The sequence below is a fragment of the Chelonia mydas genome, chromosome 1, assembly GCF_015237465.2.
Source record: "Chelonia mydas isolate rCheMyd1 chromosome 1, rCheMyd1.pri.v2, whole genome shotgun sequence".
In the NCBI taxonomy this organism is placed as follows: domain Eukaryota; kingdom Metazoa; phylum Chordata; order Testudines; family Cheloniidae; genus Chelonia; species Chelonia mydas.
Window position 1 is genome coordinate 109408101 of NC_057849.1, and position 26493 is coordinate 109434593.

The window sequence follows — 26493 nt, forward strand, 5'->3', positions numbered from 1 at the left end:
AGATTACCCCCTTTTATCTGAACTATACTTAAACATTTAATAGAGAAATTACAGCCATAATTTTACCATGCAAAGTAACATCACATACCAAAATTCCTTAACAAACGTCATGGACAAGAGATCAAATACAATGCATAATGTGCTTGTACAGAGCCATGGTCAAGTCCAAAAGTAACTGATTTTAGTCCATTTTTTCCTAACTTCATATGTAGTCCTTCCTATTGTTAAGGTGTTCTATAGTTTATAAAATAAAATTTTGGACTTCCATAGTGAACATTATAAGACATGCAAGAAGAAGAAGAAGAAGAAGAAAAACCAGCCTTACATTCCAGAGAACCTCCTATTACAGCTACATACAGATAGACAATTAAAAGTAGGATATTGCATTAGCAGTCTTAAAAGATGTCATCAGTGGCAAAAATGTAAAGTAGAAACGTAATTCAAATGAAATAGTGAAAAAAAAAGTGATCCTTACCTTTGTACCTGTTATACAATTGTTCTAATTTCTTTCTGTCTACTGAATTTTTCATGGATTCTTTGTAGTACAAGTCTGGGTTCTGGAAGTAGTTGTCTGTTGCCACTTCTAGTTTCCACTCATTCTGCATTAAGCAATATATAGCAGTCCTTTCACCAGCCTGGGTAAATGCCATAAACTGGCGGACCTTGTCCTTCTGAGACGATTTAAGCTTATGCTTTGGGATGCAAAAGAAGCAGGAAAGCCAATGAAGCTAATCCAGAAGTTTGTTTCAGCATTCTACTACTAATGCCTATCTTTTAAAGGGGTTTAGTTTTCTCCGTGTGTGACAACTTTCACTTCAGAATTAAAGGAAGACAAAGCCTTGCTCTTCTGCAGTTAAAAAGGCAGCACTTCTGGAAACTGAAATGACAGCATCTGTATGTACATTTTAGTAGCAAATATTCTGGCAACAATAAATTCAAATTTGTGTTACTGCTCATGTACACACAATTGTTTTGTACGAAAACTGTTTGATCTCCAGATATTTCCCATTAAATTCAGAATTTATTTGGTTATAAACTCTAAAATACTATTGTTATGACAATTGGGTCTATTTGCTGAAAATAAGTCTACCATTAATGATAAAATACATTTCAAAGGTATGAATCATACAAAAATCAGAGATTCTGTAAATAAAGGCCTTGAGAAATATCTGAAAAGTTTAACAGTTGACTTAAGAGTTTTCCTAATTAATTTCTAGTGCTAGTGAACAATAGTGTTTTCCAGTTAATTATTTAAGACAGTTAAAGTTACAAAGCACTTTTCAATTTTAACACTGGGAACTGTTCATTGTTGCTTTCAGAAAAAGTGAGCTCAAAGGAAAATAAAACTGGTAAAGAAGCCAAGCAAGAAATTTACTCATTATTATGAGTTTCCAAAAAGTTATTGTAAATCTAATCAAAAGCTTTAATATGTTCTGACAATAGAAGAGATGTTTATATTAACCAATGTAATTGGTTACTTTGTTATTCAGTAGAAAATAGGGCTTATACGAAACATGAAATGTTTTTCTCAATGGCAATGAGTTGCGGCAAACCATAGCTCTACATTCCCAGAGTATACTTCTGAAGAATACAGGAATGAGGGGAAAGAGGTTTGAAAGAGAGCAAAAATCTGCTACCAATGTGTTTTACCATTATTCTCTGCTGTACTTAAAGTAACTTTTTAAAAATCAAACTCTCTTTGGGTTTCAATACATCTGTTTTACTCATCATAGTTAGTACAAGTTATGTTTCTGGGTAGATAACTAAGTTATCTGGGTAAACACATCATCATCTGCTCACCCTAGTATTTAAGTCAACAGTGTAAAGTGACGCATTGACTTGCTGATCCCTGATTATTAGAACAAGCTGTTATGATGTATTCTACTGCACATCACTGTTTCATGTTCAATGTGACACTACAGTATAAACATTCATACATCTTCTAGTCCACCCTTATCTCTTTTACACACTCTACATATAGTCATATCATTAAAAAATTATTGCAGATGGTCATATAAGACAAGAAGTGCATCATATGCAGAAGATACAGACTTCATTCTTTCCTTCATAAAGTTCCTTCATAAAGTTATTTTCTAAATATTGAAAAACTACAGAAAAGGATACTCATAAAATGGGAACACCTTTATAGCCACAGAAATAATTGCAATTGATTTTTCAGAGGACATGTTAAATTATCTTTGTTGTTTCCCTACTGGAGATACTGTGTACATCTATTTATATTTTTAAAAATCCTAAATTTTCCTTGAAGTGGAAATATATCAAATCTTACTACAATAAAATCTTGTGTAGACATTTAAACAAGAGTCTTTCTAAGTTACAATTAATTTAGTGCTGGGTCACTTCACAATAGGAATCTGTGATACAACTATGACAACTAAAAGTTTTTAGAGACAAGGTGGGTGACGTAGTATCTTTTATTAGACCAACTTCTGGTGGTGAAAGATACAAGCTTTCACCACTAGAAGTTGGTCCAATAAAAGATATTACCTCATCCACCTTGTCTCTAATATCCTGGGACAACATGGCTACAACACTGCAAACTAAAAGTTATGTCATATATATAAGGTCTACAAACTTCAAGTAACCTGTGTCTCTTTTCTGATTCAAAAGGACAGAGGTGGAAAAAGATCATTCACTTTACCTCTCTGCCAATGCAGAATTGTTCTCCAAAATACAGTTTAAATTACATACGTGAACAGAGTCTTTATTTTTAAAAAAGATATATAGAAATCATTTTTTCTAGCATGTCTTCTTTCTAAATGATCGCAACATAGTATGTATATTTTGTAATAGGTCACAATGAGGTGACATGCTTTATGTACTCTGACTTGAAAACTACAATCTGCCTCATCACCACCACTTTAAAAATTGTTAAAATATATCACCTATTAAAAACAGATGTTGCAAGATGAGGCCTAATTTGGACTCTTTGTAAAATAGCTTTGATCACCTTTTTATTAATTGTAAATTCCTATTGCTTTTCTGGGCTTTCCAATTATGCACTTGCACAGGGGTGATGGCCTTGGAATGTTGCTCAGTGGGACATAAACCTGCTTTCTTTTGCATGTGCATACATATATTCCCCCTATACTCAATCAAATGTTTATTCCAATAACAATCTATACATGCATTTCCATTTTGCCAATCATAGTCACATCTAGGTGCCCAAATACAATTTAAGCGTTGGTATATCCTGCTAGAACTGTTTCCAGTGCAGTGGATTTGTACTCGCTAGGCTCACTTTCTCTGGGGACTGTGGTGGGCTGGAAGAAAACTTGCCAGCTCAACTACGGCAGCCTTTCCTGAGGAGACTGACAATACCCTTCTTTGACAGCAGTTTATGGAGTCACGGTTGTGATTTCACAGTTAGGGCTGAAAGAGGGTTTCCATATCATGGATGATTTTTCATTCTCGTCTAACTTTCTTTCCTAACAAAACAACAACACCGAGCAAGTCAGTGAGGAACGAGGGTGGCGGAACCACTCCAAGAGATTTGGGGGACGGAGGGAGTTCCCCTGGAGCTCCCTAAACCACCTTCCCCACGCTCAGCACAGACACGTGCCGCACAAACGCAAAGACACCCCACAAGCCGACTTAAACCGCCCCCTCTAGCAGGGAGCTCCTCGGTGCTTCCCAAGGCCCTGCGAACTCCAGGCCCCACCCCCAACAGAGGGACACCGGGAGAGGGAGGGACTCGGCTCCAGCCACCTGCCCTGGAAGCCCAAAGCCCAAAGAAGGGCAAGTACGTGCCGCTGCTGCCAGGCTCAGCTCTCAAAATACCCACAGCCTCGCTCCTCCCTGCCCTCTGCGGGACCCTGCCGGCCGGGCGCCTCACGCCGCGGGCTCTGCCCCCAGCTCCGCTGGACCCTCACTACCCCCCCCCCCGGCCCTGGCGGGGCCCCCCGCGCTGCTCCGTCCCTCTCGCTCCGGCCCCCCGCCCGGTGACCTTCCCTCCGCCGACCCCGGCAGCAGGAGACACGCTCCCGCGCTGGCAGGGGCGGCGGGCGCGGCGCCCCCTCCGGGCAGGGCCGGGGCGCTGGGATCGGGAGAAGCGGGGAGGGGCTGGGAGGTATTTTCCCACCTACCATCTTATCCCCGGCGCTTTGACCAACTTCACTGCCCAGCGCCGCCGCCGCCTCCTGCGCAGGCGCGCACCGGTTCTCCTTAGCCACCTATCGCTGAGCGGCGAGCGGGCCTTAGGCCCCGGCCGCCTCCCTGGGAGCAGCAAGTCCCCGCCTCGTCGCCGCGCCACAGGCGCTGGAAACTCAGCGCCCGACTGGAGGGGCACAGGGGACTACATCTCCCATGATGCACCGGGCCGACGAGTCAGAGACTGTTACCCACCGTGGGCTGCGCCGGAGAGTCGGGACTACATCTCCCAGAGGGCACTGCGCGCGAAACGGGCGGCAGTTTGCTCGCAGGCCGAGCTAGGAACTACAAATCCCATGTGACATTGTGCTTAAAGGAGCCGCATCTGCACTCAGCAACCAGCGCTAAGGGGGGTAGCGGCTTGGCAGCCAGCGGTGTCGTCATTTCTCTCCAGGGGGGCCGTCGAGGCGGTTGGGTCGGGCGCCCAATAGGAGCCGGGATAACGGCACGCGGCGCCACCCGGGCTCCTGGCTGGCCTCGTCTCGTCTGCGGCTCCTCCCGCTGCAGGTGAGCCGGGCGGATGGAGGCAACGACAGCCGGAGCCTAGAGCGGCCACCTCGCCCCAACCCGGACGCGAGAGCCCGCGGCACCCGGACTGGCCGCCGCCCTGAGGTAGGAGCGGGCCGGGCCGGTTACCCCTGCGCCGGGAGGGCGGGACGGGGGAGACCCGGACCCTACAGCTGCGGGTGGGTTCCGGGCGCCGGGTCGGGCCGAGTCCCTCGCAAGTGACAGCGAAAAGCGGGGCTGCAGGGCCGGGACCGCCCGCCCTGGAGAGACTCCGACACGCACAGCCCATCTCCCCCCCTGCCCGGCCACCCCCTCCCGGGTCCGCTCCGGAGAGACCGTGAGACACACACAGCTCCTCCTCCGCCCCAGAGACACCGCGAGAGACACAGCACAGATCCCCCCCTCCTCCGGAGAGACTGTGAGATGCACAGCTCTTCCCCCTCCTCCGAGGTAAGTGCTGCCCGGCGGGAGGTCGCCCCCTCGCCCTGAGCGCCCTTCCAGAGCCAGCGCCCTGTGCCCCCTCCTGCACCCCAGCCCTGAACCCCTTTCCAGAGCCAGCGCCCCGAACCCCCTCCTGCCCCAGCCCTGAGCGCCCTTCCCAGAGCTTGCACTCCTCACTCCCTCCTACACCCCCTGCCCCAGCCCTGACCCCCTTCTCAGAGCCACCACCCCGTACCCCATCCTGCACCCCCAACACTGTGTCCCAGCCCCCTCCCACACTGTGAACCCCTAGGTCCCAGCCCATAGCTTGCACACCCCCCCCCAAACCCCAAATCTCTGTCCTAGCTGGCTGAAAGTGAGTGAGGGTGCGGGAGAGCAAGTGATGATGGGCGTGGGCGGGGCTTTGGGGAAGGGGCAGGGAAGATCCTGGGTTGCTCTTACGTTCAAAAAGTGATCTTGGGCATAAAAAGGTTGGAAACCACTGCTTTAATGGAAAACTACAAACTTTTGCTCCTTTCCTTATCTCTAGAGGGATTGAAACTGTATAGAACATGGTAAAATCTCTTTCAGATACATCCAGAAGCAAAAGTTGTCCCCTTCACACATGTGCGGAAATAGATTTATGACAAAACCAGCCAAATCCTGGTCAAACACTGATTTAAAATCTGTTCCCAGTGAGACAGTTTGTTATGCTACCTATCCCCGTATGTCCCCCAGTCTCCTCCAAAATTAGTGAGACTTGATAGCTTTGTCTCTTTAGAAGTTCACATTCCTTAATGGGATGATTTCTGCTCCTCGTTCCCATATAGGCAACTTGGACCATGACCTTGCAAACACTTATGCATGTGTTTAATTTTACTATTGTGAGTAATCCCATTGACTAAACGTGGCCACTGTTGGAGACAGGATACTGGATTAGCTGGACTGTTTCCAGTATGGTTGTTCTTATCTTCTTGACTGAACTTCAACAGTTTCTTATTATAATTTTAGCTGTATTGGTATAGGATCTTCTCAGCACTTCTCTGTCCTACCCTAGTCTTTCATTACTTACATTCAAATAAAACTAGTAATTTTAAATTCCACACTATATGCTACAGTTCAGACATTATAGTTAATGAATTAAATATTCAAAATTAAGGTAATGCTCCTTTTTTCATATGACTTAAAATATGGTGTCTCAGTATAATAAAATTTACAAATTCAGTTGGTAATATATATTTTTTTTCATTTTTTAAATAAAGCAAGGGAATGCCATACAAGGGACTATGGTTAATGTAACTTTAGTTTTGAGAATTTAAACTCAAATCATGAAAGGCAGAATAAAGTTTGAATGCTTATTCCATTCCCTTTGCTTATGCCTCAAAATATAGGATTTCTTCATATTTTTAAAGCTACTTTTCTGATGTTTTCCAAATTTTTGAGGGAAGACTACCCTGCAGTGAATTGTAACATGAAATTTCAGAGTAGCTTCTTTTAGTAGTATGGACTGTTGAGAATTAGGCTTATAACTGGATGATAAACTGAACCTTAACTATGGAGTAGCTACTATCATTCCACTCTATAAATTACTTATCAGTTAATACACTATTGTGGTTTTTAAAAAAAATCCCTGTCATTAACTCTTTGAAAAATCTTTTAACATATTTGGTTCATCATATCTCCATGGTAGGTTGGCCTATGAATTGCAAATCCATTTAGTTGCCTGTGATGCCCCATTAATGTGTGTGGCATGGTATTTTTGTTTGGTTTTGTTTTGGTGTGTTTTGGGTTTGAGGGGTTAGTGGAAGTATACTACAAAGATATATTAAGTAGAAAGGGAAAGGGCTAGTGAAGGTCTCATTAGAGCAATGGTGTAAGTCCCTATTCAGGATAGCACTTCAGCACAGGCTTAACTTTTAGCCTGTGCACAAGTCCTCTTGACTTAATGCTTGCATGCTTTCCTGAAACAGTGTTATAAAGAGAAGGCCGTGGACTAGTGGGCAAGGTCTTTTGGGGGAGAGGTGGCTGTGACACTTCCTGGGATTGGAAGGCACCTCACTATCACCTGTCTTTAGCATGGGGAAGCCTTCTCTGTTCCTGCAATGGGTCAGCTCCCCAATTCCAGTGGCTATGGGCAACATAAGCACTCACCTCTAGTCCTAACAGGCCCCACTGTCAACTTTACTGCAGAGGCCCCCAAAGTCTCTTATTTAGCCCCTGGCTAAGTGTGCAAATAGGCATAGTCTGTGAGGCATACCTATCTCTCCATCTGGCCATTTGTGTATTGTATCTGTAACCTCCTGCCTGAAAGGGACATTTCCGAGGTTTGTCACCTCCTGGTGACCTGCCATAACTTCAAGGCTTTAGGAGCATAATTTTCAGAATAGATACATAACTTTTAAATTTTATCTGTACATACATTTCGCAATGATTGTGACGAGAATGGCCATACTGGGTCAGACCAATTGTCCATCTAGCCCAGTATCCTGTCTTCTGACAGTGACCAATGCCAGGTGCTTCAGAAGGAATGAGCAGAACAGGTAATCATTAAAAGATCCATCCCTTGTTGTCCACTCCCAGGTTCTGGCAGTCAGAGGCTAGGGACACTCAGAGCACAGGGTTGCTTTTGGTAGAGACCTTACCTGTCACCCTTTGGTGAGCTATTATTAGGGTCCTACCAAATTCACAGCCATGAAAAACACATCACGGATCGTGAAATCTGGTCTCCCCTTGTGAAATCTGGTCTTCTGAGTGCTTTTACCCAAAACTATACAGATTTCACCAGGGAGACCAGTGTTTCTCAAATTGGGGGTCCTGACCCAAAAGGGAATTGCAGGGGGTCGTGGTATTACCACCTTACTTCTACACTGCTTTCAAAGCTGGATGGCTGGAGAGCAGCAGCAGTTGGCCAGGCGCCCAGCTCTGAAGGCAGTGCCCAGCCAGCAGAAGCGCAGAAGTAAGGGTAGAAATACCATACCGTGCCATCCTTACTTCTGCGCTGCTGCTGGCAGCGACTCTGCCTTCAGAGCTGGGCTCCTGGCCAGCAGCCTCCGCTCTCCGGCTGCCCAGCTCTGAAGGCAGCACCACTGCCAGTAGCAGCACACAAGTAAGGGTAGCACTACCACTACTCCCCCTACCATAACTCTGTGACACCCACCCCTACCCCTACTCCTTTTTGGTTCAGGACTCCTACAATTATAACACCACGAAATTTCAGATTAAAATAGCTGAAATCATGAAATTTACTATATTAAAATCCTATGACCGTGAAATTGACCAAAATGGACTGTGAATTTGGTAGGGTCCTAGCTATTATGAATATATCTGACCCAGGGGATCTCTGTAAAACCCTATGCACCTCCTCTGCCCTCTGCCAGTTGACCCCGAGAGGTCTCTGGGTCACTCCTTTCCAGTTCAGAGAAGAAAAAGAATTTGGAAGTTCCCAAACTGAAAAGCAATAGACACTGGGAAACCGATCATTTTGCTTACATAGGTCTTTCTGCCTACTGGTGTCTCTAAGTTAAGGAGTTGGGGTTTTGTCCCCCTCTTTTTCTTGACTTAAGCAAACCACCCTTTGTTTGCTGTTCTGCTCTTTGTTCTTTGGACCAGATCTTAAGGGTTTATAGTGAGCAATTAAGGAATGGTTTCAGAGTAACAGCCGTGTTAGTCTGTATTCTCCTTTTGCAATTAAGGAATGTATGCAGTGTTAAATGCTTGGATCTCTTAACTGTTCAATTCCAGAGTAACATTTTAAATGTATTAGAGAAACAAGGTGGGGAAGTAATATCTTTTATTGGAACAACTTCTGTTGGTGAGAGATACAAACTTTCGAGTCACAGAGCTTTTCTTCTGACCTGAAGAAAAGCTCTGTGTGGCTCGAAAGCTTGTCTCTCACCAATAAAAGATATTACCTCCCCCACCGTGTCTCTCTAATATCCTTGGACTGACACAGCTACAACAACGTCATTTTAAATGTATAGCATTTATTTATATATATATGTATATTTAAGTATACATTTTGGAGAGGTGTTAGCTGGACTCCATTACTTTCATAGGTTATGGCTACACTAAAGAGCTTACAGTTGCACAGCTTAATTGCTCCAGCCCCTGCGAGTGGTGGTAGCTGTGTCAGTAGGACAAGCTCTCCCACTGACATAGTGCTGTCCACACCAGTGCTTAAGTTGGCGTAAGTGATGTCGATGAGGAGGGTGGCTCATTCACGCCCCTGAGTTACAATAATTTATGTTGAGTTAAGCTGTAGTGTAGCCTTAGCCATAGTAATTCTTTCCACTATTTTTTTGTTTTGTTTTTTTAATTTTGGAATATAATACCCAGGTCCACCCACCAATTTTAAGACCCTTCATTGGCTTCTTCTCTCCCTACTAATCAAATCAAGTTTCTCATCCTTGTTTTCAAAGTGCTTCACAGCTCAGGTCCTTCCTATATCTCCAGTCATCTCTATTCACTCACTCAAGACACATGTCTACCTATGCTCTTCATGTCCTCTTACTCTCAAACTCCTATTTGTGCCATATTCTGTGATGCTGCTACCTGGAGCCCCCAATCCCTCACTCACTATATTACGTCCACAAGTATTAATCTTTCAAGCTCCTTAAAAAAATCTGTCTTCCAAATGGTCTTTAAACTCTAGCCTTATTGGCAGTTTTTCTCTGGTTTAAAAACAGAATTTTAAAAAATGACAAACACAGATATTTTTCACTGTGTGTATATATTTTCACTGTGTGTGTGTGTGTGTGTATATATATATATATATATATATATATATATAATATTTAGAATAATAAAGAAACATTCATTTCACGGGCTCTGAGCACATTAATTATTTGAACAACAATTTTGGTTTGTGATTTTTTTTTTTTTTTTTTTTTTTTAAACCTCACACCTCTTCTGCCGCACACAAGGTCAGCATCAGATATTAGCACATCTATATTGTTGTGAGTGAAGGCATGCTTTAGACCTGATTGAAGCCTGCTGTGATTTTTAAGACTCTGTTTTGATAACCTTTAACAGCTTAAGCTTAAGTAGAACTGTGCATGTGTAAAGACATTGCAGACTAATTATGTTTAGTATTGTGCTTGTATAAGAAAAACGCAGAGTAATAGTTTGTTTAAAAAAAAAATGTAGCCACAAAGCTAGAAAAAATTGGTTTGCACTAGCACAAAACCTGTGCTGACAGGACAAAAGAGTTAACATAAAAATAAAAAGAACAGGAGTACTTGTGGCACCTTAGAGACTTACAAATTTATTTGAGCATAAGTTTTCGTGAGCTACAGCTCATTTCATCAGATGCATTCGAGTGCATCCACTGAACGCATCCGATGAATTGAGCTGTAGCTCACAAAAGCTTATGCTCAAATTTGTTCATCTCTAAGGCGCCACAAGTCCTCCTTTTCTTCCTTTTTTAAGGCTTATGGCAGGCCTCACACTGTCACATGAGGGCTGCATCTTGCCAGAGCCTGCAGCCCCTTGCCACTCCTGGCTCACCACGAGCATTTTAACAGGAAGTACCAAGCAGTAATAACAATAATACGTGTGTATGCGTTTGCACGCGTGAGAGTGTGTATGAGAGAGAGCCAGAGAGAGAGCGTGTGTGTGTATGTGTGTGTGTTGGGGGACTGTGTGAAAGAGTGTGTTTCAAACTCTGTGTGTGTGAGATAAATATAAAGGGAAGGGTAAACACCTTTAAAATCCCTCCTGGCCAGAGGAAAAACCCTTTCACCTGTAAAGGGTTAAGAAGCTAGGATAACCTCGCTGGCACATGACCAATGAGGAGACAAGATATTTTCAAACCTGGAAGGGGGGAGAAACAAAGGCTCTCTCTGTTTGTGTGATGCTTTTGCCGGGAACAGAAAGGAATGGAGTCTTAGAACTTAGTAAGTAATCTAGCTAGATATGCGTTAGATTCTGTTTTGTTTAAGTGGCTGAGAAAATAAGCTGTGCTGAATGGAATGTAGATTCCTGTTTTTGTGTCTTTTTTTGTAACTTAAGGTTTTGCCTAGAGGGATTCTCTGTTTTGAATCTAATTACCCTGTAAGGTATTTACCATCCTGAGTTTACAGAGGTGATTCTTTTACTTTTTCTTCTATTAAAATTCTCCTTTGAAGAACCTGATTGCTTTTTCATTGTTCTTAAGATCCAAGGGTTTGGGTCTGTGTTCACCTATGCAAATTGGTGAGGATTTTTATCAAGCCTTCCCCAGGAAAGGGGGTGTAGGGTTTCGGGAGGACTTTGGGGAGGAAAGACGTTTCCAAGCGGGCTCTTTCCCTGTTAGATATCTGTTAGACGTTTGGTGGTAGCAGCAATAAAGTCCAAGGGCAAAAGGTAAAATAGTTTGTACCTTGGGGAAGTTTTAACCTAAGCTGGTAAAGATAAGCTTAGGGAGTTTTCATGCAGGTCCCCACATCTGTACCCTAGAGTTCAGAGTGGGGAAGGAACCTTGACAGTGTGTGTGTGACTGTGTGTGGCAATCTGTATTGGGGAATTGTAACTCATGAGAGACAGAGTGTGTGTGTGTGAGGGAAGTGTGAGAGACAGTGAGTGCACTGTCACTAAGTTCCCTCCTCTCCTCGACCCAGCTACTGCCCCCCAACTCACCTTTCACTTCTCCTGGCCTGGTCCCCGCCAGAGAGCAAGCGGCACAGGAAGGCAGGGTCCAGGGAGGGACTCTGCTCAGGGCGGTGGTGCGCTGGGCCGCCAGTGACCAGCTGCGCCACTCTGGGCTCCCCGGGGCTGGTGTAGCAGAGCCGGAGACTGGAGCCCTCCGCCGGCCAGCTGAGGACCAAGTGAGGGAGGTGGCAGGGGTGGGGGCGGGAAGAAGCCCACTGGCCCAGCATGGGCGAGGAGCCGGAGAAGAGAGGATTCCAGCCATGGTCAGTGAGGAGAATGGTGCCTCAAATTTTCGGGTGCCCTACGCAGCCGTGTGTGCTGCGTATGCCTAAGGACGGCCCTGTTAGCATCATTAACTCTGCTCATTGTAATTGGCAGTGTATCATGAGTAGAGAGGTGGTGTCTCAGTTGGACTGATCAAGTTATTTGTACTTGTAATCTTTCTTGACTATGGTTATTGCACCAGAGTTCAAAATTGCAGCTAAATATTAAGGCAATTATTTACCTGTTCTACTGAAATTTGCTAAAATTTAAATTAAATTCTGCAATTCTAGAATGGCATGTTTAGATGGCAAATACGTCCTTTTATTTTTTTTTAAGGAAATCTAAGGCCTTTAGTGGGTACCATGTTTGCACATAATTTCTGAACTAATGCAGACTGTGCACATCCTTTGTCCATTATTTGAAATCCTACCATAGTTAGTGCTAAAGACACATAATTTTGACAATCTTTTCAAATGTTTAGTTTGAATTATTTATTATCAGCACTAGGAGTTTGGTTTATAAGTGATATTGACTGACATTTTACAATGTTTTCCTCAAAAGGCACTGAAAAATGATGTTGAGAGATACTGGGATAGCTTAGGGAAATTGGTCCAAGTCTGTCTCAAGCTGGAAATGACAAAACGTCAGGAAAATATCATTGCTATCTGTCCTATGTGAAATGAGAATTTTGCAAGCATGATTTATATTGTAGTCTCTTTGAGGCAAAGAATTTGTTTTTCTGTGTCTTCTATAAAGCAGCTATTATATGTTGAGGTGCTATCCATAATTTGACAATGGCTTTTTTTTTTTTTTAAATGTAGGCTTGAAAACCACAGATGGTTCATGGATATTGTAAAAAGAGCAAACTTACATACTAGTAACTAAGTCCAACCCTTATCTTAACAAATAAGTTTAAAGAAACAGTCTGCATCTCATCCAAAAGAAGCATGAGTGACCAGTGTGGTACTGCTAAGCTTTACAGCTTGATGGATTTAAAGCAAGGTATTATGTTTTAGAGAACAGGTAGCCCAGGAAAATAAAAATGTTACTAAACCAGAAAGATTTGGTGGTTTTGACTATCTATTGATCAGGGAGAACTCACACTTTTCATTAGACTTCATTTGAGACTTTTTTTTTAAATTGTATTTGATCCAGTGGCCCAATACTGAACCATGTTTGACAGCTAATGTGTATTATCTTTCAGCACAACATGTATATTCGAAATGCAAAGAGCATGTTATAGAAGGCTTTGGACTGTTCCTGGTTGTATACAGCAATACAATGAAGGCAATTGAATTTAATTCTCTATGGATATTGATTTCACTGCTTTGCTGCCAGTTATTGAACACTGCGGAGCATGAAGATGTAGTAAAGCATGCAATAAAGCTGCATCGTGGGAAAGGTGCTGCTGTCACACAGAGAAAACAATGGGTCTTAGAAAACTGCAGAAAGCTATCTGGGCTCCTTCGTCAAAAGAACGTGGTTCTCAACAAACTAAAAAATGCAATAAGATCAGTGGAAAAGGACGTGGGGCTGTCAGATGAAGAGAAACTTTTTCAGGTGCACACATTTGAAATTTTCCAGAAGGAGCTGAATGAAAGTGAAAATTCAGTCTTTCAAGCAATCCATGGACTCCAAAGAGCCCTTCAAGGTGACTACAAAGATGTTGTAAACATGAAAGAAAGTAGTAGACAGCGATTGGAGGCCTTGAGAGAAGCTGCAATAAAGGTAGTACTTTCCGATTTTACTAATGCATTATGGAGGGTAATATGGTGAAGGTTTCATAGGGATTTCTAATGATTAAAGAGGTTTAAATTCTTTGTTTTGTATGAAAAATATGGATCTATACCGAACTTTCAACACTTATTCCTAGTGTAAAGATGGAATTTTGAGCAAAGCTAGCAGTAAATCTGTTCTCCTCAGATAAGTTAGAAGTAATGTAGTAGTTACAGGGAGTTGAAAATATTCATTATTGAAATTTAGAGAAGGTTAATAATTAGTTATAAAAAACAGTCTGAGAACCCCTGTAACTCCCAACTCCAGCATTACTTTAGAAGGCAAAGGAATATGAGAGGTGAGACTATTCATATACTTTGGCAGTAATATAGCATTCTTTGTCATAACTGCACTTCTTTGTGTCAAGACAGGGCAACTGAGATTGCCTTCTTTATAAAATAATCACTTTAAAGCACAGAAGTGTGATAGTGAAGCATGAGTGTTTCACTGACTATTGTGGCTCTCCAGCCTCACCTTGATCTGTTAAGGTCTACCAAAGGGAGCTCCAGTCCAACAGACCTGGCAAAATTTAGAGAGACAAGGTGGGTGAGGTAATATCTTTTATTGCACCAACTTCTGTTGGTGAGAGAGACAAGCTTTCGCGCTTATACAGAGCTCTTCTTCAGGTCTCGGAAACTTACTCAGATTGTGGAAAAATTTGTCGAAGCAGGGCTGCTCTCTGGGGAACCACAGCAGGTCTCTGTGACACTCTGTACCTCAAAGTAGCACTCTGGAAACCCATATTCACTACTGTGATATGATTAGGATATGTTTGGTTCAAATGCATGCCTGGCGAGGTATCATTTTAAAAGTCTTAATCTATTGAACATTAATAATCTGTTGGATTGTTTGTACTATCAGTGTTTGTGGAATTATGAAGTATTGCAATATGTGCTATTGAAATATGTTGTGAGACTCTGACAATGAGACTTTCATAAGGACAAAGGAGCACCCATCACTGGCCAGAAGGACGTTGATGGCCCATTAAGAAAACAATCTACTATCCCAGAGGCTCCTTACAGAAGGCACGTACATGATGGAGACTGCTTGACCAATGGGAACTGACTGACCCCAATGCCACAGCGAGGATCTTTCTAGCAGCTAGAAGAAGGTGTAAAAAGAGAGACAGTGACATCATCACTTGGCCTCTGCCCCCCCGACCCCCATCTCAACACCTGGAAAATCTTCTGGAAGGAAAAGACTTTTTGAACTGTGGAATTTGGTCCCAGTCTGGGTATTGAGGAACTGTCAGCTGCTTGTACCAGCTGTCAGGGTGAGACACTGCTTGATTCAAATCTTGCTTAGTCTCTTTAACTTAGAATTTAGACTGAGAGTTTATTTTTGTTTAAGTAACCAAGTTTGCTCTCTATGCCTGTTACTTATAATCACTTAAAATCTATCTCTCTGTACTTAATACATCTGTTTTATAATTTACCTAAAACAGTGTGTTTTTGGTTTAAATGCTAGGGGATTCTCAGCTCAGATTACAAAGACTGGTGCATGTCCACTTTCCTATGAGGAAGTGGCAAACTTATTAATGGGTTTGCATTGTTCAAGAGAACGCTGAGCAGTGCAAGATGGTGTATTTCTGGGGCGCAATGCTGGAGACCTGGGGGAATTGGCTAGAGCCTTTATTGATGGTTCATAAGTGGCAGGGAGATCATTTATGTAACTCAGTTGGGTGCGTCTCCACCTGTGGACGGCGGTGTGAATGCAGAATCTGTCAGAGGGTTGTAGCTTGACATCAGCATCACTGTGTGAGAGGCAGCCAGCCCAGGTTGGTGAGTTTGGAGGGCTCAGCAGTCCTACAGGTCAGCTTATACCCCGCTGACCCTGTCAGTCTCCCATCGAGAGAAAGTGCCATTATAGTGGAGTTACATGCCGTGCTTCCTTGGGCACATTCACTGTAATCCTCTTGTTTTCCTTGCCCCCTCTCCATCTAATCAGAAATGTTCTCATGTTTACAAGATAGTAGGGAAGGAAATGGAAGTGAGTTGTCGTGGAAGGCGGAGAAGAGGGGAAGAGTGTGAGGAGGACATGGCTTATGTGACTGGGCAATCCTTGCAGGGGATGTAAGTGCTGGAGACCTGGAGGCAGAACAGGGGCATAGATCAGGGTTTCTCAGCCCCGTAGGTCAGAACCCAAAATTGAGTCACCAGAATGTTTCAAAGGGGTTCCTGTCCCACAGGGCTGGCTGGGCTCACCTCCTTGCTCCAGGCACTGCAACTTCTGGGGTCCCAGCACCATTCAGCTTTGGCCCAGCTGTCATGATGATGGGAGCCTGGGTAGGCCAAATTTGAATGAATGGCACTTCAACCACATAAGAACGGCCATACTGGGTCAGACCAAAGGTCCATCTATCCCGGTATCCTGTCTTCCAACAGTGGCCAATGCCAGGTGTCTCGGAGGGAATGAACAAAACAGGTAATCATCAAGTGATCCATTCTCTGTCGCTCATTCCCAGCTTCTGGCAAATAGAGGCTAGGGTGGGGGTGGGCAAACTTTTTTTTTGGCCTGAGGGCCACATCTGAGTATGGAAATTATATGGTGGGCCATGAATGCTCATGAAATTGGGGGCTGGAGTGCGGGACGGGGTCAGGGCTCCGGCTGGGGATGCGGGCTCTGAGGTGGGGCCAGAAATGAGTTCAGGGTGCGGGAGGGGGCTCCAGGCTGGGGCAGGAGGGTTTGGAGGATGGGAGGAGGATCAGGGTTGGGGCAGGGGGTCGGGGTGTGGGAGGGGGGCAGGAGTGCAGGCTCTGGGCAGCACTTACCTCAAGCAGCTCCCAGAAGCAGCGGCATGTCCCTCTTCCAGCTGCTATGCAGAGGCAGGGCTAGGTGGCTCTGCACGCTGCCCTGTTATCAGGGCACCGCCCCTGCAGCTCCCATTGGCCGCAGTTCCTGGCCACGGCACGCATGAAGCGGGGCAAGCCCTGGATCCTGCTCCCCGGCTAGAGCTCAAGGGCCAGGTTAAAACTTCTAAGGGCTGCATGTGGCCCCCGGGCTGTAGTTTGCCCACCATTGATTGACCTAGCTTCCGTGAATTTATCTAATTCTCTTGTGAACTAGATACTCTTCCTCTCTTCTGCTCCCTTCCACGACAATTCTCTCCCATTTTCTTCCCTCCTATCTTGTAAACATCAGAACATTTCTGATTATATTTTCTACAATAATGGTTGGAGAGCGGGCAAGGAAAACAACCCTGTGAGCCAGGTCACAACTCCACTCTCACAAATTTGGTCCAGTTGAGGGTGGCAGAGCCAAACCTGAGCAGTGCTGCAACCCTGGAGGTTGCAACACCCAGAGCAAAGAGCCAAGTCCAGTCAGCCCCATAGCACAGGAGCTGCAGGAGCCGCTACTGTGGGATGTGTCAGGCAGGACTCAATTCCCCCGGAGGGCAGGATCCGACCGAAACCACTCTAGGGCAGGACTGCAACCAGAGCGGGGCAGCCGTCCAGGGTGTGTGGTGGGGCTCGGTGGGGCCAAGGCTTGGAAAGGGATCATCACCTCTGTGTTGGTGTCTGGAGTGGCTCACTGCTAAGAGTGCCAAACTCTGGTCTGACTTTCAGAAATCAGGGCAGACACCCCAGACTGGTGGTATAGTCCTCCGGGATCACTATATTAGTTTTACTGTGGAGCCACATTTGGTTACTTCCAGCCCCAAAAGGCCAGTCACTTTCCCCAGGTCAGAATATTCTCTAGATCTCACCAAAGGCAATGCTGTAGCCCAGGGGTCGGAAGCCTTTTAGAAGTGGTGTGCTGAGTCTTCATTTATTCACTTTAAATTAAGGTTTCGCGTGCCAATACTACATTTTAACGTTTTTTAGAAAGTCTCTCTCTATAAGTCTGTATATTCTATAACTAAACTATTGTATGTAAACAAGGTTTTCAAAATGTTTAAGAAGCTTCCTTTAAAATTAAATTAAAATGCTGATCTTACACCGCTGGCACGCTAAGCCCACTGCTGGCCTGGGTTTCTGTTCACCTAGGACGGCAGCGGGCTGAGCGGGGCCTGTGGCTGGGACTCTGGCTGGCAAGGGGCCGGCAGCAGGCTGAGCGGTGCCGGCGGCCAGGACCCCTGAGCAGCTCAGCTCGCTGCTGGTCTGGGGTTCCATCCGCCGGCTCCTGCCAGCCAGGGTCCCAGCTGCCGGTCCCGCTCAGCCCGCTGCCAGTCTGGGGTCCTGGCCTGTCCACACAGAGTAGGTACCTACTTTCTCCCTGGTTCTGGCCCATTCTCTTCCTCTCTCTGCACTGAGCTGAGGGTGGGAGTGCGCTGAGAACAGGGCTGGGGGTGAAGGAGCAGGCTGGGGATTGGGGTGCAGGGTCTGGCCAGGAGCTAGAATGAGGGAGGGGGCTCAGGGTTGGGGCAGGAGGTTTGGGTGTAGAGTGCTTACCTGGGCAGCTCCCATTTGGTGCGAGGGGTGCAGATGGGAATGTGGGTGTGTGTGTGTGCAGGAGCTCCCGTTTGATGTTCAGGGTGGGGGTGGGGATGTGGATGTGGGGGTGCAAGAGTCAGGGCACAGGGTGTGGGGCAGCTGGGGCTGTGGGGGGCAGGAGTCAGGACAGGGGGCTGGGTATGAGTGGGGGGTACTGGAGTCAGGGCTGGGTTTGGGGGGGGGTGCAGGGATCAGGGCACGGGGCTGGGGTGTGCAGGGGTCAGGGCAGAGGGCTGGGGGGGGGGGTGTGCAGGAGCTCCCGTTTGGTGCTCAGGGTGGGGATGTGTGGGGTGCAGGGGCCAGGGCACGGGGCTAGGGTGTGTGGGGGGTGCAGGGGTCAGGGCAGAGGGCTGGGGGTATGGGCTGGGGTCGCGGGGGTGCAGGGGTCAGGGCAGAGGGCTGGGGGGGGGGGGTGTGTGTGTGCAGGAGCTCCCGTTTGGTGCTCAGGGTGGGGATGTGTGGGGTGCAGGGGCCAGGGCACGGGGCTAGGGTGTGTGGGGGGTGCAGGGGTCAGGGCAGAGGGCTGGGGGTATGGGCTGGGGTCGTGGGGGTGCCCCCAGCCCCCTGCCCTGAGCAGCTCAAGGCCGGGGGCTGGAGGGGATATGCCAATTCCACCCTTTTCCCCAACGTCCCCGGAGCAGAGAGCTCGAGAGCGCTGCGGCTCTCCTTTTCCCTCTCCCCTCCATAGCAAGGGCCGTCAGCTGATCAGCCGCAGGGAGGAGGAGGGGCAAGAACCCAGCACGCTGGGGGAAGGGGAGGGGGAAGCTTGCCTTCCCTGCAAGGAGAGAGCGGTGGGAGGGGGTGGGCAGGATTTTTAATTGCACGCTGCTGTCCCTGGCAGACAGCAGTGTGCCATTAAAAATTGGCTCGCGTGCCATGTTTGGCACGCGTGCCATAGGTTGCCAACCTCTGCTGTAGCCAATCCTTTAGTAAACTAAAACTAAAGACTTATTAGTTAGGAAAAAGCAATGAGAGTCATAGCAAGTTTAAAGCAAATAAAATACATTTCAAGTGAATTAGGGTTTTTAGGTTCAAAATAAAAGCAGTGATGTAGCAATCTGCCAGTCTCATAGGGTCTTTTCACAAATTCTCTCAGGGTTTTTCCAAAGTGGATTTGCGGAACTCTGTCTTGTATCTAGAAAGCTACCTGACAGCATCCAAAAAGATCAAAGATGTCAGGACATTCCCAGCATCCAGTATTTATAGTAGAATATAGCCTGTCAAGTGTTATTAGCACAGCATGTGTCCCTAGATTTCCCTTTGACTTCAAAGCATAGGTGTTGTGTGCTCAACAATGTTCCTCCTTGCTGAGCAACTTTAGACAAATGGATATAGATAAACGGGAACAATGTGATAGTAAAAAAAATTTAGCTTTCATGCAGTTTTACGCATCAAATGAATTCACAACTAATCAGTAACACACATTATTGCTCCAGGATTAATTAAATATACAGACAACAATCACAGGTAGACTTAGCGTAAATGTAATTAATGGGGCACGTGCCATGTAAACACAGCGTGGCTTTCTTCTAGTCTAACAAGTGGATACAGTAACATTAGCAACCAATAGGTTCGTAGACAAGTGGATACAATAACATTAGTATTTCTTCTGATCTAGGGTTATTCACTATAGGGCATGCTTAATAACAAATAAGCAACAGGATATTGCCAAAATTAACAGATCAAATTTTACAAGATTTTTACAGATGTTACGAGTGAGTTGCTTTGCACGTTACAATACCTCTTGACGTTCCTCTGAGGTTCACAGGCAGGTGAACTGCCTATTGCCTTTAATCTAAGTTGGTTTGCCTGCATCACGACCTCCATCCCTGACTCACCTTAGCGGGCCACCCAGCCTGAGTGGGTTGCAGGGGGGCACAACCAAAAAACCTGGGGGTGGGGTGGGCACATGACCCTGTGTACCCCCTCCCATCCCCTCACTTCACCTCTAGTAGGAGGTGCAAATATACTTGCTTGCCCTGGGCGCTAAAATGCCTAGTTATGGCTCTGCCCCAGGGCCTCTATCCCCAGACTATTTAATGGCTCACAACAGGCAATAAACATTTATAAATAGGCCCTGAGCCCAAAAAGGTTGAGGACCACTGGCATAGATGATGCAAGAGACTGAGGTATCCAAGAAGGAGGTGCAAGGAGTGATGTGAACACAGGGTAGGATGCAAGCTGAGACACTCATGGAGAGTCTGTTCTCTGAACATGGGGAATGAGGGGTATGGAAAGTTTGGTAGAGAGTACCTTGAACACAGTGTTCTCCAGCCAAGCGCTTAGCATGTCTCTATGCCAGTGCTTAATGGAAGTGCAGGAGATGGCCTCTGCAGCATATAGCTTTCTGGAGCTGTGGCAATTGTTATGAAATTAACACGATTTTTGACAATTTCACTGCTGTACAAAACATTTTTAGGTGAAAAAATGCACATTCACATCAACCAAACCATTTCGTGAATTGTTCTAGTTTTAAAAAAAATGAATTGAGAAAATCAGAATGTTTCTCTGACATTTTAAAAATGAAACTTTTTTTATTTTTTGATTCAAAATGACTTTTTATCTAGAAATTGTCTCAAGTTTAATTACAAAAAACCCTAAAAAATGTTTAAAAAGAAAAAAAAAAAAAAAAAAAAAAAGCTCAGTTAAAATGACACCTTTCATCTGATTCTAAAAGATTTTTTTTAAAGTTATTTGGAACTATCAGCAAACTAAAACATCAGTTTTCCCTTTGGATCTAGTTCTAAAAAGCTGTGAAGCTAATCAGAATCTTACACATTTCACTCTCCTGCTGCTTGGCAAGGGTACTAGTAGCAAAAGAGGTACTGGAGAGATCTGTCTGCAGGCTTGGGAATAAATCACTACATTATATTACATTTTAGTCACATTTTGAAGATTCTTTAGAACTATAAAATCTAGAAGCGTGGTTTTTTTTGTTTTGTTTTTAAGAAAGCTTAGATTCTGCTGAAGTGGAGGGTGTTCCCCTTGTGTGTCATGTCAAGCTTCCTACTCACTTGGGACAAGTAGATTATTTTAAACCCTCCCTTTTCTTATATTTGTAAAATATTAGTATGGTGATTTAACAATCTTATATAAAGCAGAATAATGAGAGATGACTCTGGAAAATGGTTGTTGAAAAGAGAGCGAAGTTTACATGAGGTAGGTTTAAGGTTACTTGTTTGCACATTATTCCAGTTTTGTTCTAGTTTATTTGTATTAAATGTGTGAATTCCTTAGTTAATATTGATGTATTCTAGGAAGCACTTTTTCACTTTCCCAGTGGGATGTTAGGTGCAAAAGCCAAACTTCTGGGTGTCTGTGGCCTACTGTCTTCACCTCTTACTCTTAGTAGGCTGAAGCATATAGCTTCTAGCTCCTGAGTGTCATGTCAGTTTCATATTGTTGTTAATTGAAAAAAGTTTGTAATTCACAAAGGAGAGCCAAAAGAGAAGGCTGGGACAGGGTACAGTACTGGAGGCTTCTTATGTCTTCCATTCTTCTGCCTTTGACTCTTTCTTACAGCAGAAAACTATGGAGGACAGAAGTGACCGAAAGGTCCTTCTATCTTTGAGTAACTTCAGATTACCAGGCACCTACTAGCCAGATGCTGATACAAAAGACAAAGCTGCCAAGCAGGGTCCAGGGACATATACTAATAGTAATTCTACCACTCTCCCCTTTCCCTAACAGCAGAGGGTGGGTTCTCAGCAGGGGATTGCCCTTAAATCTTGCTGATGGGTCCCATCAGAGGTTCCGACACCGTGGGTGCTCTGGGGCTGGAGCACCCATGGGGAAAAATTGGTGGGTGCTCTGCACCCACTGGCAGCTCCCTGCCCCCCCCCGCCGCACCCCAGCTCACCTCTGTCTCCGCTCCGCCTCTACCTCATCCCCTGAGTGCACCGTGGTTCCGCTTCTCCCCCTAGCTCCCAGCGCTTGCCTCTGCGAAAGCGCTGGGAGGGAGCGGGGAGGAGGGGGAATGCGGCATGCTCGGGGAAGAGGCAGGGCCGGGGTGGGTATTTGGGGAAGGAGTCCAATAGGGTCAGGGAGGGGGCGGGGACTTTGGGGAAGGGGTTGGAATGGGGGTGGGGGTGGCTTCGGGGCGGGAGGGGTTGAGCACCCACCGGTGCCGGGAAAAGTTGGCATCTATGGGTCCCATTCTTGTTACGCACACACTCTAGGGCACTCACCTTTACCCAGTTCCTAAGGCTCAAGGAGTACCCTGGTTGATTTAGGCACCCCTACCCTTTCTCAGTTCGTAGGGCTCCAGGCAAAAGGCACACACCCTTACCTAGTTCCTAGGGCTCAGGGCATACTCTTCTGTGGGCAGAGCCGTCCCTACCCATACGCAAAGTACGCAGCTGCGTAGGTCACCAGGAAATTTGGGGCACCAAATTTTCTGGTGCCCTGTGCAGCTGCATGCTGCTCCAGCGCCTGCTATGCCTCTTCCCATGGCCCCTGCCCCGCGTTAGTCCCACCTCTTCCCGCCCCTGCTGTGCCCCAGCCCCGCCCCTGAGGACTGCAGCAGGCCTGGGCCTGCGCTCACTGGTGGCAGGAAGTACAGCAACCCGACCCCTGCCATGCTGCTGCTGAGTGCTGGGGGGCGGTTCCCCTCCCCCCCCCCCCCCAAGCCAGCCCTGCCCCCTCCCCCCCCCCCCAAGCCAGCCCTGCCCCCTCCCCCTGCGGAGGCCTGGGGCCAGTCCGTCTCTCCCCCCTCCCCCCCGGAGGCCTTCTCCTCCGCGCAGGGGAGCTGTGTAGGGCCCCAGAATAGCTTGGGATGGCCCTGTCTGTGGGTTTGCAGGATCTTTTTACCAGTGAAAGAGCCTTACGCAGTAATAGCCTTATAATCTATTTATTAACAATTACCAAGCAAAGTACACATGCTAAGCATAAAGTGCTATGCTCACCAATCCTGATCATGTAGGCAGACTTTCCTTGTTGGCCAGGCAAGGTCGGTCTCATCTCGGTTCTGGTTGCCGCATGTCAAAGCGGTTGTGCAAAGGATTCTTAGCAGCTCTGATTTTAGGCTGCCTCTTGGTGGGGGGGGGTGAGTGAGTTCTTCTTCTTTTAGGTCTTGCCTCCTCCTTCCCTTTTCCTTTCTTTTTCCTTCCAAGCTGGTCTCTTTCTTCAACCTGTTTATGTAGGTTTCAGAGTAACAGCCGTGTTAGTCTGTATTCGCAAAAAGAAAAGGAGTACTTGTGGCACCTTAGAGACTAACCAATTTATTTGAGCATAAGCTTTCGTGAGCTACAGCTCACTTCATCGGATGCATACTGTGGAAACTGCAGAAGACATTATATACACAGAGACCATGAAACAATACCTCCTCCCACCCCACTCTCCTGCTGGTAATAGCTTATCTAAAGTGGTCACTCTCCTTACAATGTGTATGATGATCAAGTTGGGCCATTTCCAGCACAAATTGAGTCCTGCTTAGCTATACCTTAACAAATCAGTTTACTAAGATATTACAAAAGAATTCTTTGACCAATCCTAACATATTACGAAATAATTCTTCACCCAATCATACCCCACCACTTCAGTTTATTTAAATCTTGTAAAATTAATTATCCAATAGACAGAAACAATCAAAGAACCAGACAGGAACCATACAGATAAACAATAGAGAAGTGGGGACCATAAAAGCAAAACAATACAGAAGTAGAGATTTCACACCCACCACTGTTAAGTGATTCTTTGCCAGATTAGAATGCCATCAAACACAGTTTTCTTTAAACATTTTAAGAGATTCCTTGCTTATCTGAGGATGGTTGGTACTATTACGAGGGGTCCTTCTTAACAGCCCAATATTACATTGTTTGTTTTGATAATCCAGGAAGTATTTGGAGAGTGTTGGGGACAACTTCCTGGTACAAGTGCTGGAGCAATCGACTAGAGGCCGTGCTCTTCTTGACCTGCTGCTTACAAACGGGGAAGAATTGGTGGGGGAAGTAGAAGTGGGTGGCAACCTAGGCAGCAGTGACCCTGAGATTTGTTGAGTTCAGGATCCTCACAAAAGGAAGAAAGGAGAGTAGCAAAATATGGACCCTGGACTTAAGAAAAGCAGACTTAGACTCCCTTAGGGAACTGATGGGCAGGAAGAATAGCAAATATGGCAGGCGACCAGCTTGGCTTAACAGTGAAATGTTCGGTGAGCTTAAACTCAAAAAGGAAGCTTACAAGAAGTGGAAATTAGCACAGATGACTAGGGAGGAGTATACAAATATTGCTAGAGCATGCACGGGTGTAATCAGGAAGGCCAAGGCACAATTGGAGTTGCAGCTAGCAAGGCATGTGAAGGGTAACAAGAAGGGTTTCTACAGGCATGTTAGCAACAAGGAAAAGGTCAGGGAAAGTGTGGGACCCTTACTGAATGCGGGAGGCAACATAGTGACAGATGTTGTGGAAAAAGCTGAAGTACTCAATACTTTTTTTGCCTCGGTCTTCACAGACAAGGTCAGCTCCCAGTCTGCTGCACTGGGCAACACAGGATGGGGAGGAGGTGAGCAGCCCTCAGTGGTGAAAGAACAGGTTAAGGGCTATTTAGAAAAGCTGGACGTGCACAACTCCATGGGTCCAGATCTAATGCATCCAAGGGTGCTGAGGGAGTTGGCACGTGGCTCTGCAATCACATCGGCCATTATCTTTGAAAATTCGTGGCGATTGGGGGAGGTCCTGGACAATTGGAAAAAGGCAAATATAGTGCCCATATTTTAAAAAAAGGGAAGAAAGAGAATCCAGGGAGCTACAGACTGGTCAGCCTCACTTCAGTCCCCGCCAAAATCATGGAGCAGGTCCTCAAGGAATCCATTTTGAAGCACTTGGAGGAGAGGAAGGTGATCAGGAACAGTCAACATGGATTCACCAAGGGCAAATCATGCCTGACTAACCTGATTGCCTTCTATGATGAGATGACTGGCTCTGTGGATATGGGGAAGCGGTGGATGAGATATATCTTGACTTTAGCAAAGCTTTTGATGTGGTCTCCCGCAGTATTCTTGCCAGCAAGTTAGGAAGTATGGTTTGGATGAATGGACTATAAGGTGGATAGAAAGCTGGCTAGATTGTCAGGCTCAATGGGTAGTGCTCAATGGCTCAGTGTCTAGTTGGCAGCTGGTATCAAGTGGAATGCCCCAGGGGTCGGTCCTGGGGCCAGTTTTGTTCAACATCTTTATCAGTGATCTGGATGATGGGATTAATTGCACCTTCAGCAAGTTCGCAGATGACACTAAGCTTGGGGGAGAGGTAGATACGCTGGAGGGTAGGGATAGGGTCCAGAGTGATCTAGACAAATTGGAGGATTGGGCCAGAAGAAATCTGATGCGGTTCAACAAGGACAAGTGCAGAGTCCTGCATTTAGGAAGAAAGAATCCCATGCACCGCTACAGGCTGGGGACCAACTGGCTAAGCAGCAGTTCTGCAGAAAAGGACCTGGGAATTACAGTGTACGAGAAGCTGGATGAGTCAGCAGTGTGCCCTCATTGCCAAGAAGGCCAATGGTATATTGGGCTGTATTAGTAGGAGCATTGCCAGCAGATTAAGGGAAGTGATTACTCTTCTCTATTTGGCACTGGTGAGGCCACACCTGGAGTATTGTCCAGTTTTGGTCCCCCACTACAGAAGGGATGTGGACAAATTGGAGAGAGTCCAGCGGAGGGCAACAAAAATGATTAGGGGGCTGGGGAACATGACTTATGAGGAGAGGCTGAGGGAACTGGGCCTATTTAGTCTGCAGAAGAGGAGAGTGAGGGGGGATTTGATAGCAGCCTTCAACTACCTGAAGGGAGGTTCCAAAGAGGATGGAGCTCAGCTGTTCTCAGTGGTGGCAGATGACAGAGCAAGGAGTAATGGTCTCAAGTTACAGTGGGGGAGGTCTAGGTTGGATATTTGGAAACACTATTTCACTAGGAGGGTGGTGAAGCACTGGAATGGGTTACCTAGGGTGGTGGTAGAATCTCCATCCTTAGAGGTTTTTAAGGCCCAGCTTGACAAAGCCTTAGCTGGGATGATTTAGTGGGTGTTAGTCCTGCTTTGAGCAGGGCATTGGACTAGATCTCCTGAGGTCTCTTCTAACCCTAATATTCTATGATTTTATCATTCTAATTTGGAAGGAATGTGAGGATGACACTTTGTGCTTCTTGGCTTATGGCTGCTGCTCTCCTAATATGACTTCAGAAAAATGCCTCAGACCTTACATCCTCATTTTGCATATCTATCTCTAGGTGTTCAGTCCTCTGGCTAGTAGGTGGTGTAAATTTTTCAAGTGCAGATAATACTGGTGCAGATTCTGCCATTTTGT

The 26493-nt window shown here is 45.9% G+C and overlaps 2 protein-coding genes across 8 annotated transcripts in view; one reads left to right on the top strand and one right to left on the bottom strand.

Annotated features, from left to right (window-relative positions):
* The window catches only part of DCUN1D2 (defective in cullin neddylation 1 domain containing 2), a 57903-nt gene extending 53609 nt beyond the window's left edge, over window positions 1–4294 (bottom strand). For 2 of the 4 annotated variants that reach the window (XR_006287460.1, XM_007063832.4), the window contains exons 1-2: window positions 4107–4294; window positions 476–692 (exon numbers count right to left, since the gene is read on the bottom strand). Coding sequence is in view for 3 of the 4 variants with exons in the window: in XM_007063832.4 (XP_007063894.2) it covers window positions 476–692; window positions 4107–4109 (220 nt within the window). In the remaining variant the exon portion in view is untranslated. Of the gene's footprint in view, window positions 1–475; window positions 3450–4106 lie in introns of all 4 variants that reach the window. The other 2 variants (XM_043535999.1, XM_043536008.1) reach the window with 2 other exon arrangements.
* Window positions 4295–4403: 109 nt separating this feature from the next.
* The window catches only part of TMCO3 (transmembrane and coiled-coil domains 3), a 71533-nt gene continuing 49443 nt past the window's right edge, over window positions 4404–26493 (top strand). For all 4 annotated transcript variants that reach the window (XR_005225133.2, XM_037897237.2, XM_037897243.2 and 1 more), the window contains exons 1-3: window positions 4404–4782; window positions 12810–12990; window positions 13193–13716. Coding sequence is in view for 3 of the 4 variants with exons in the window: in XM_037897237.2 (XP_037753165.1) it covers window positions 12936–12990; window positions 13193–13716 (579 nt within the window). In the remaining variant the exon portion in view is untranslated. The remainder of the gene's footprint in view (window positions 4783–12809; window positions 12991–13192; window positions 13717–26493) is intronic.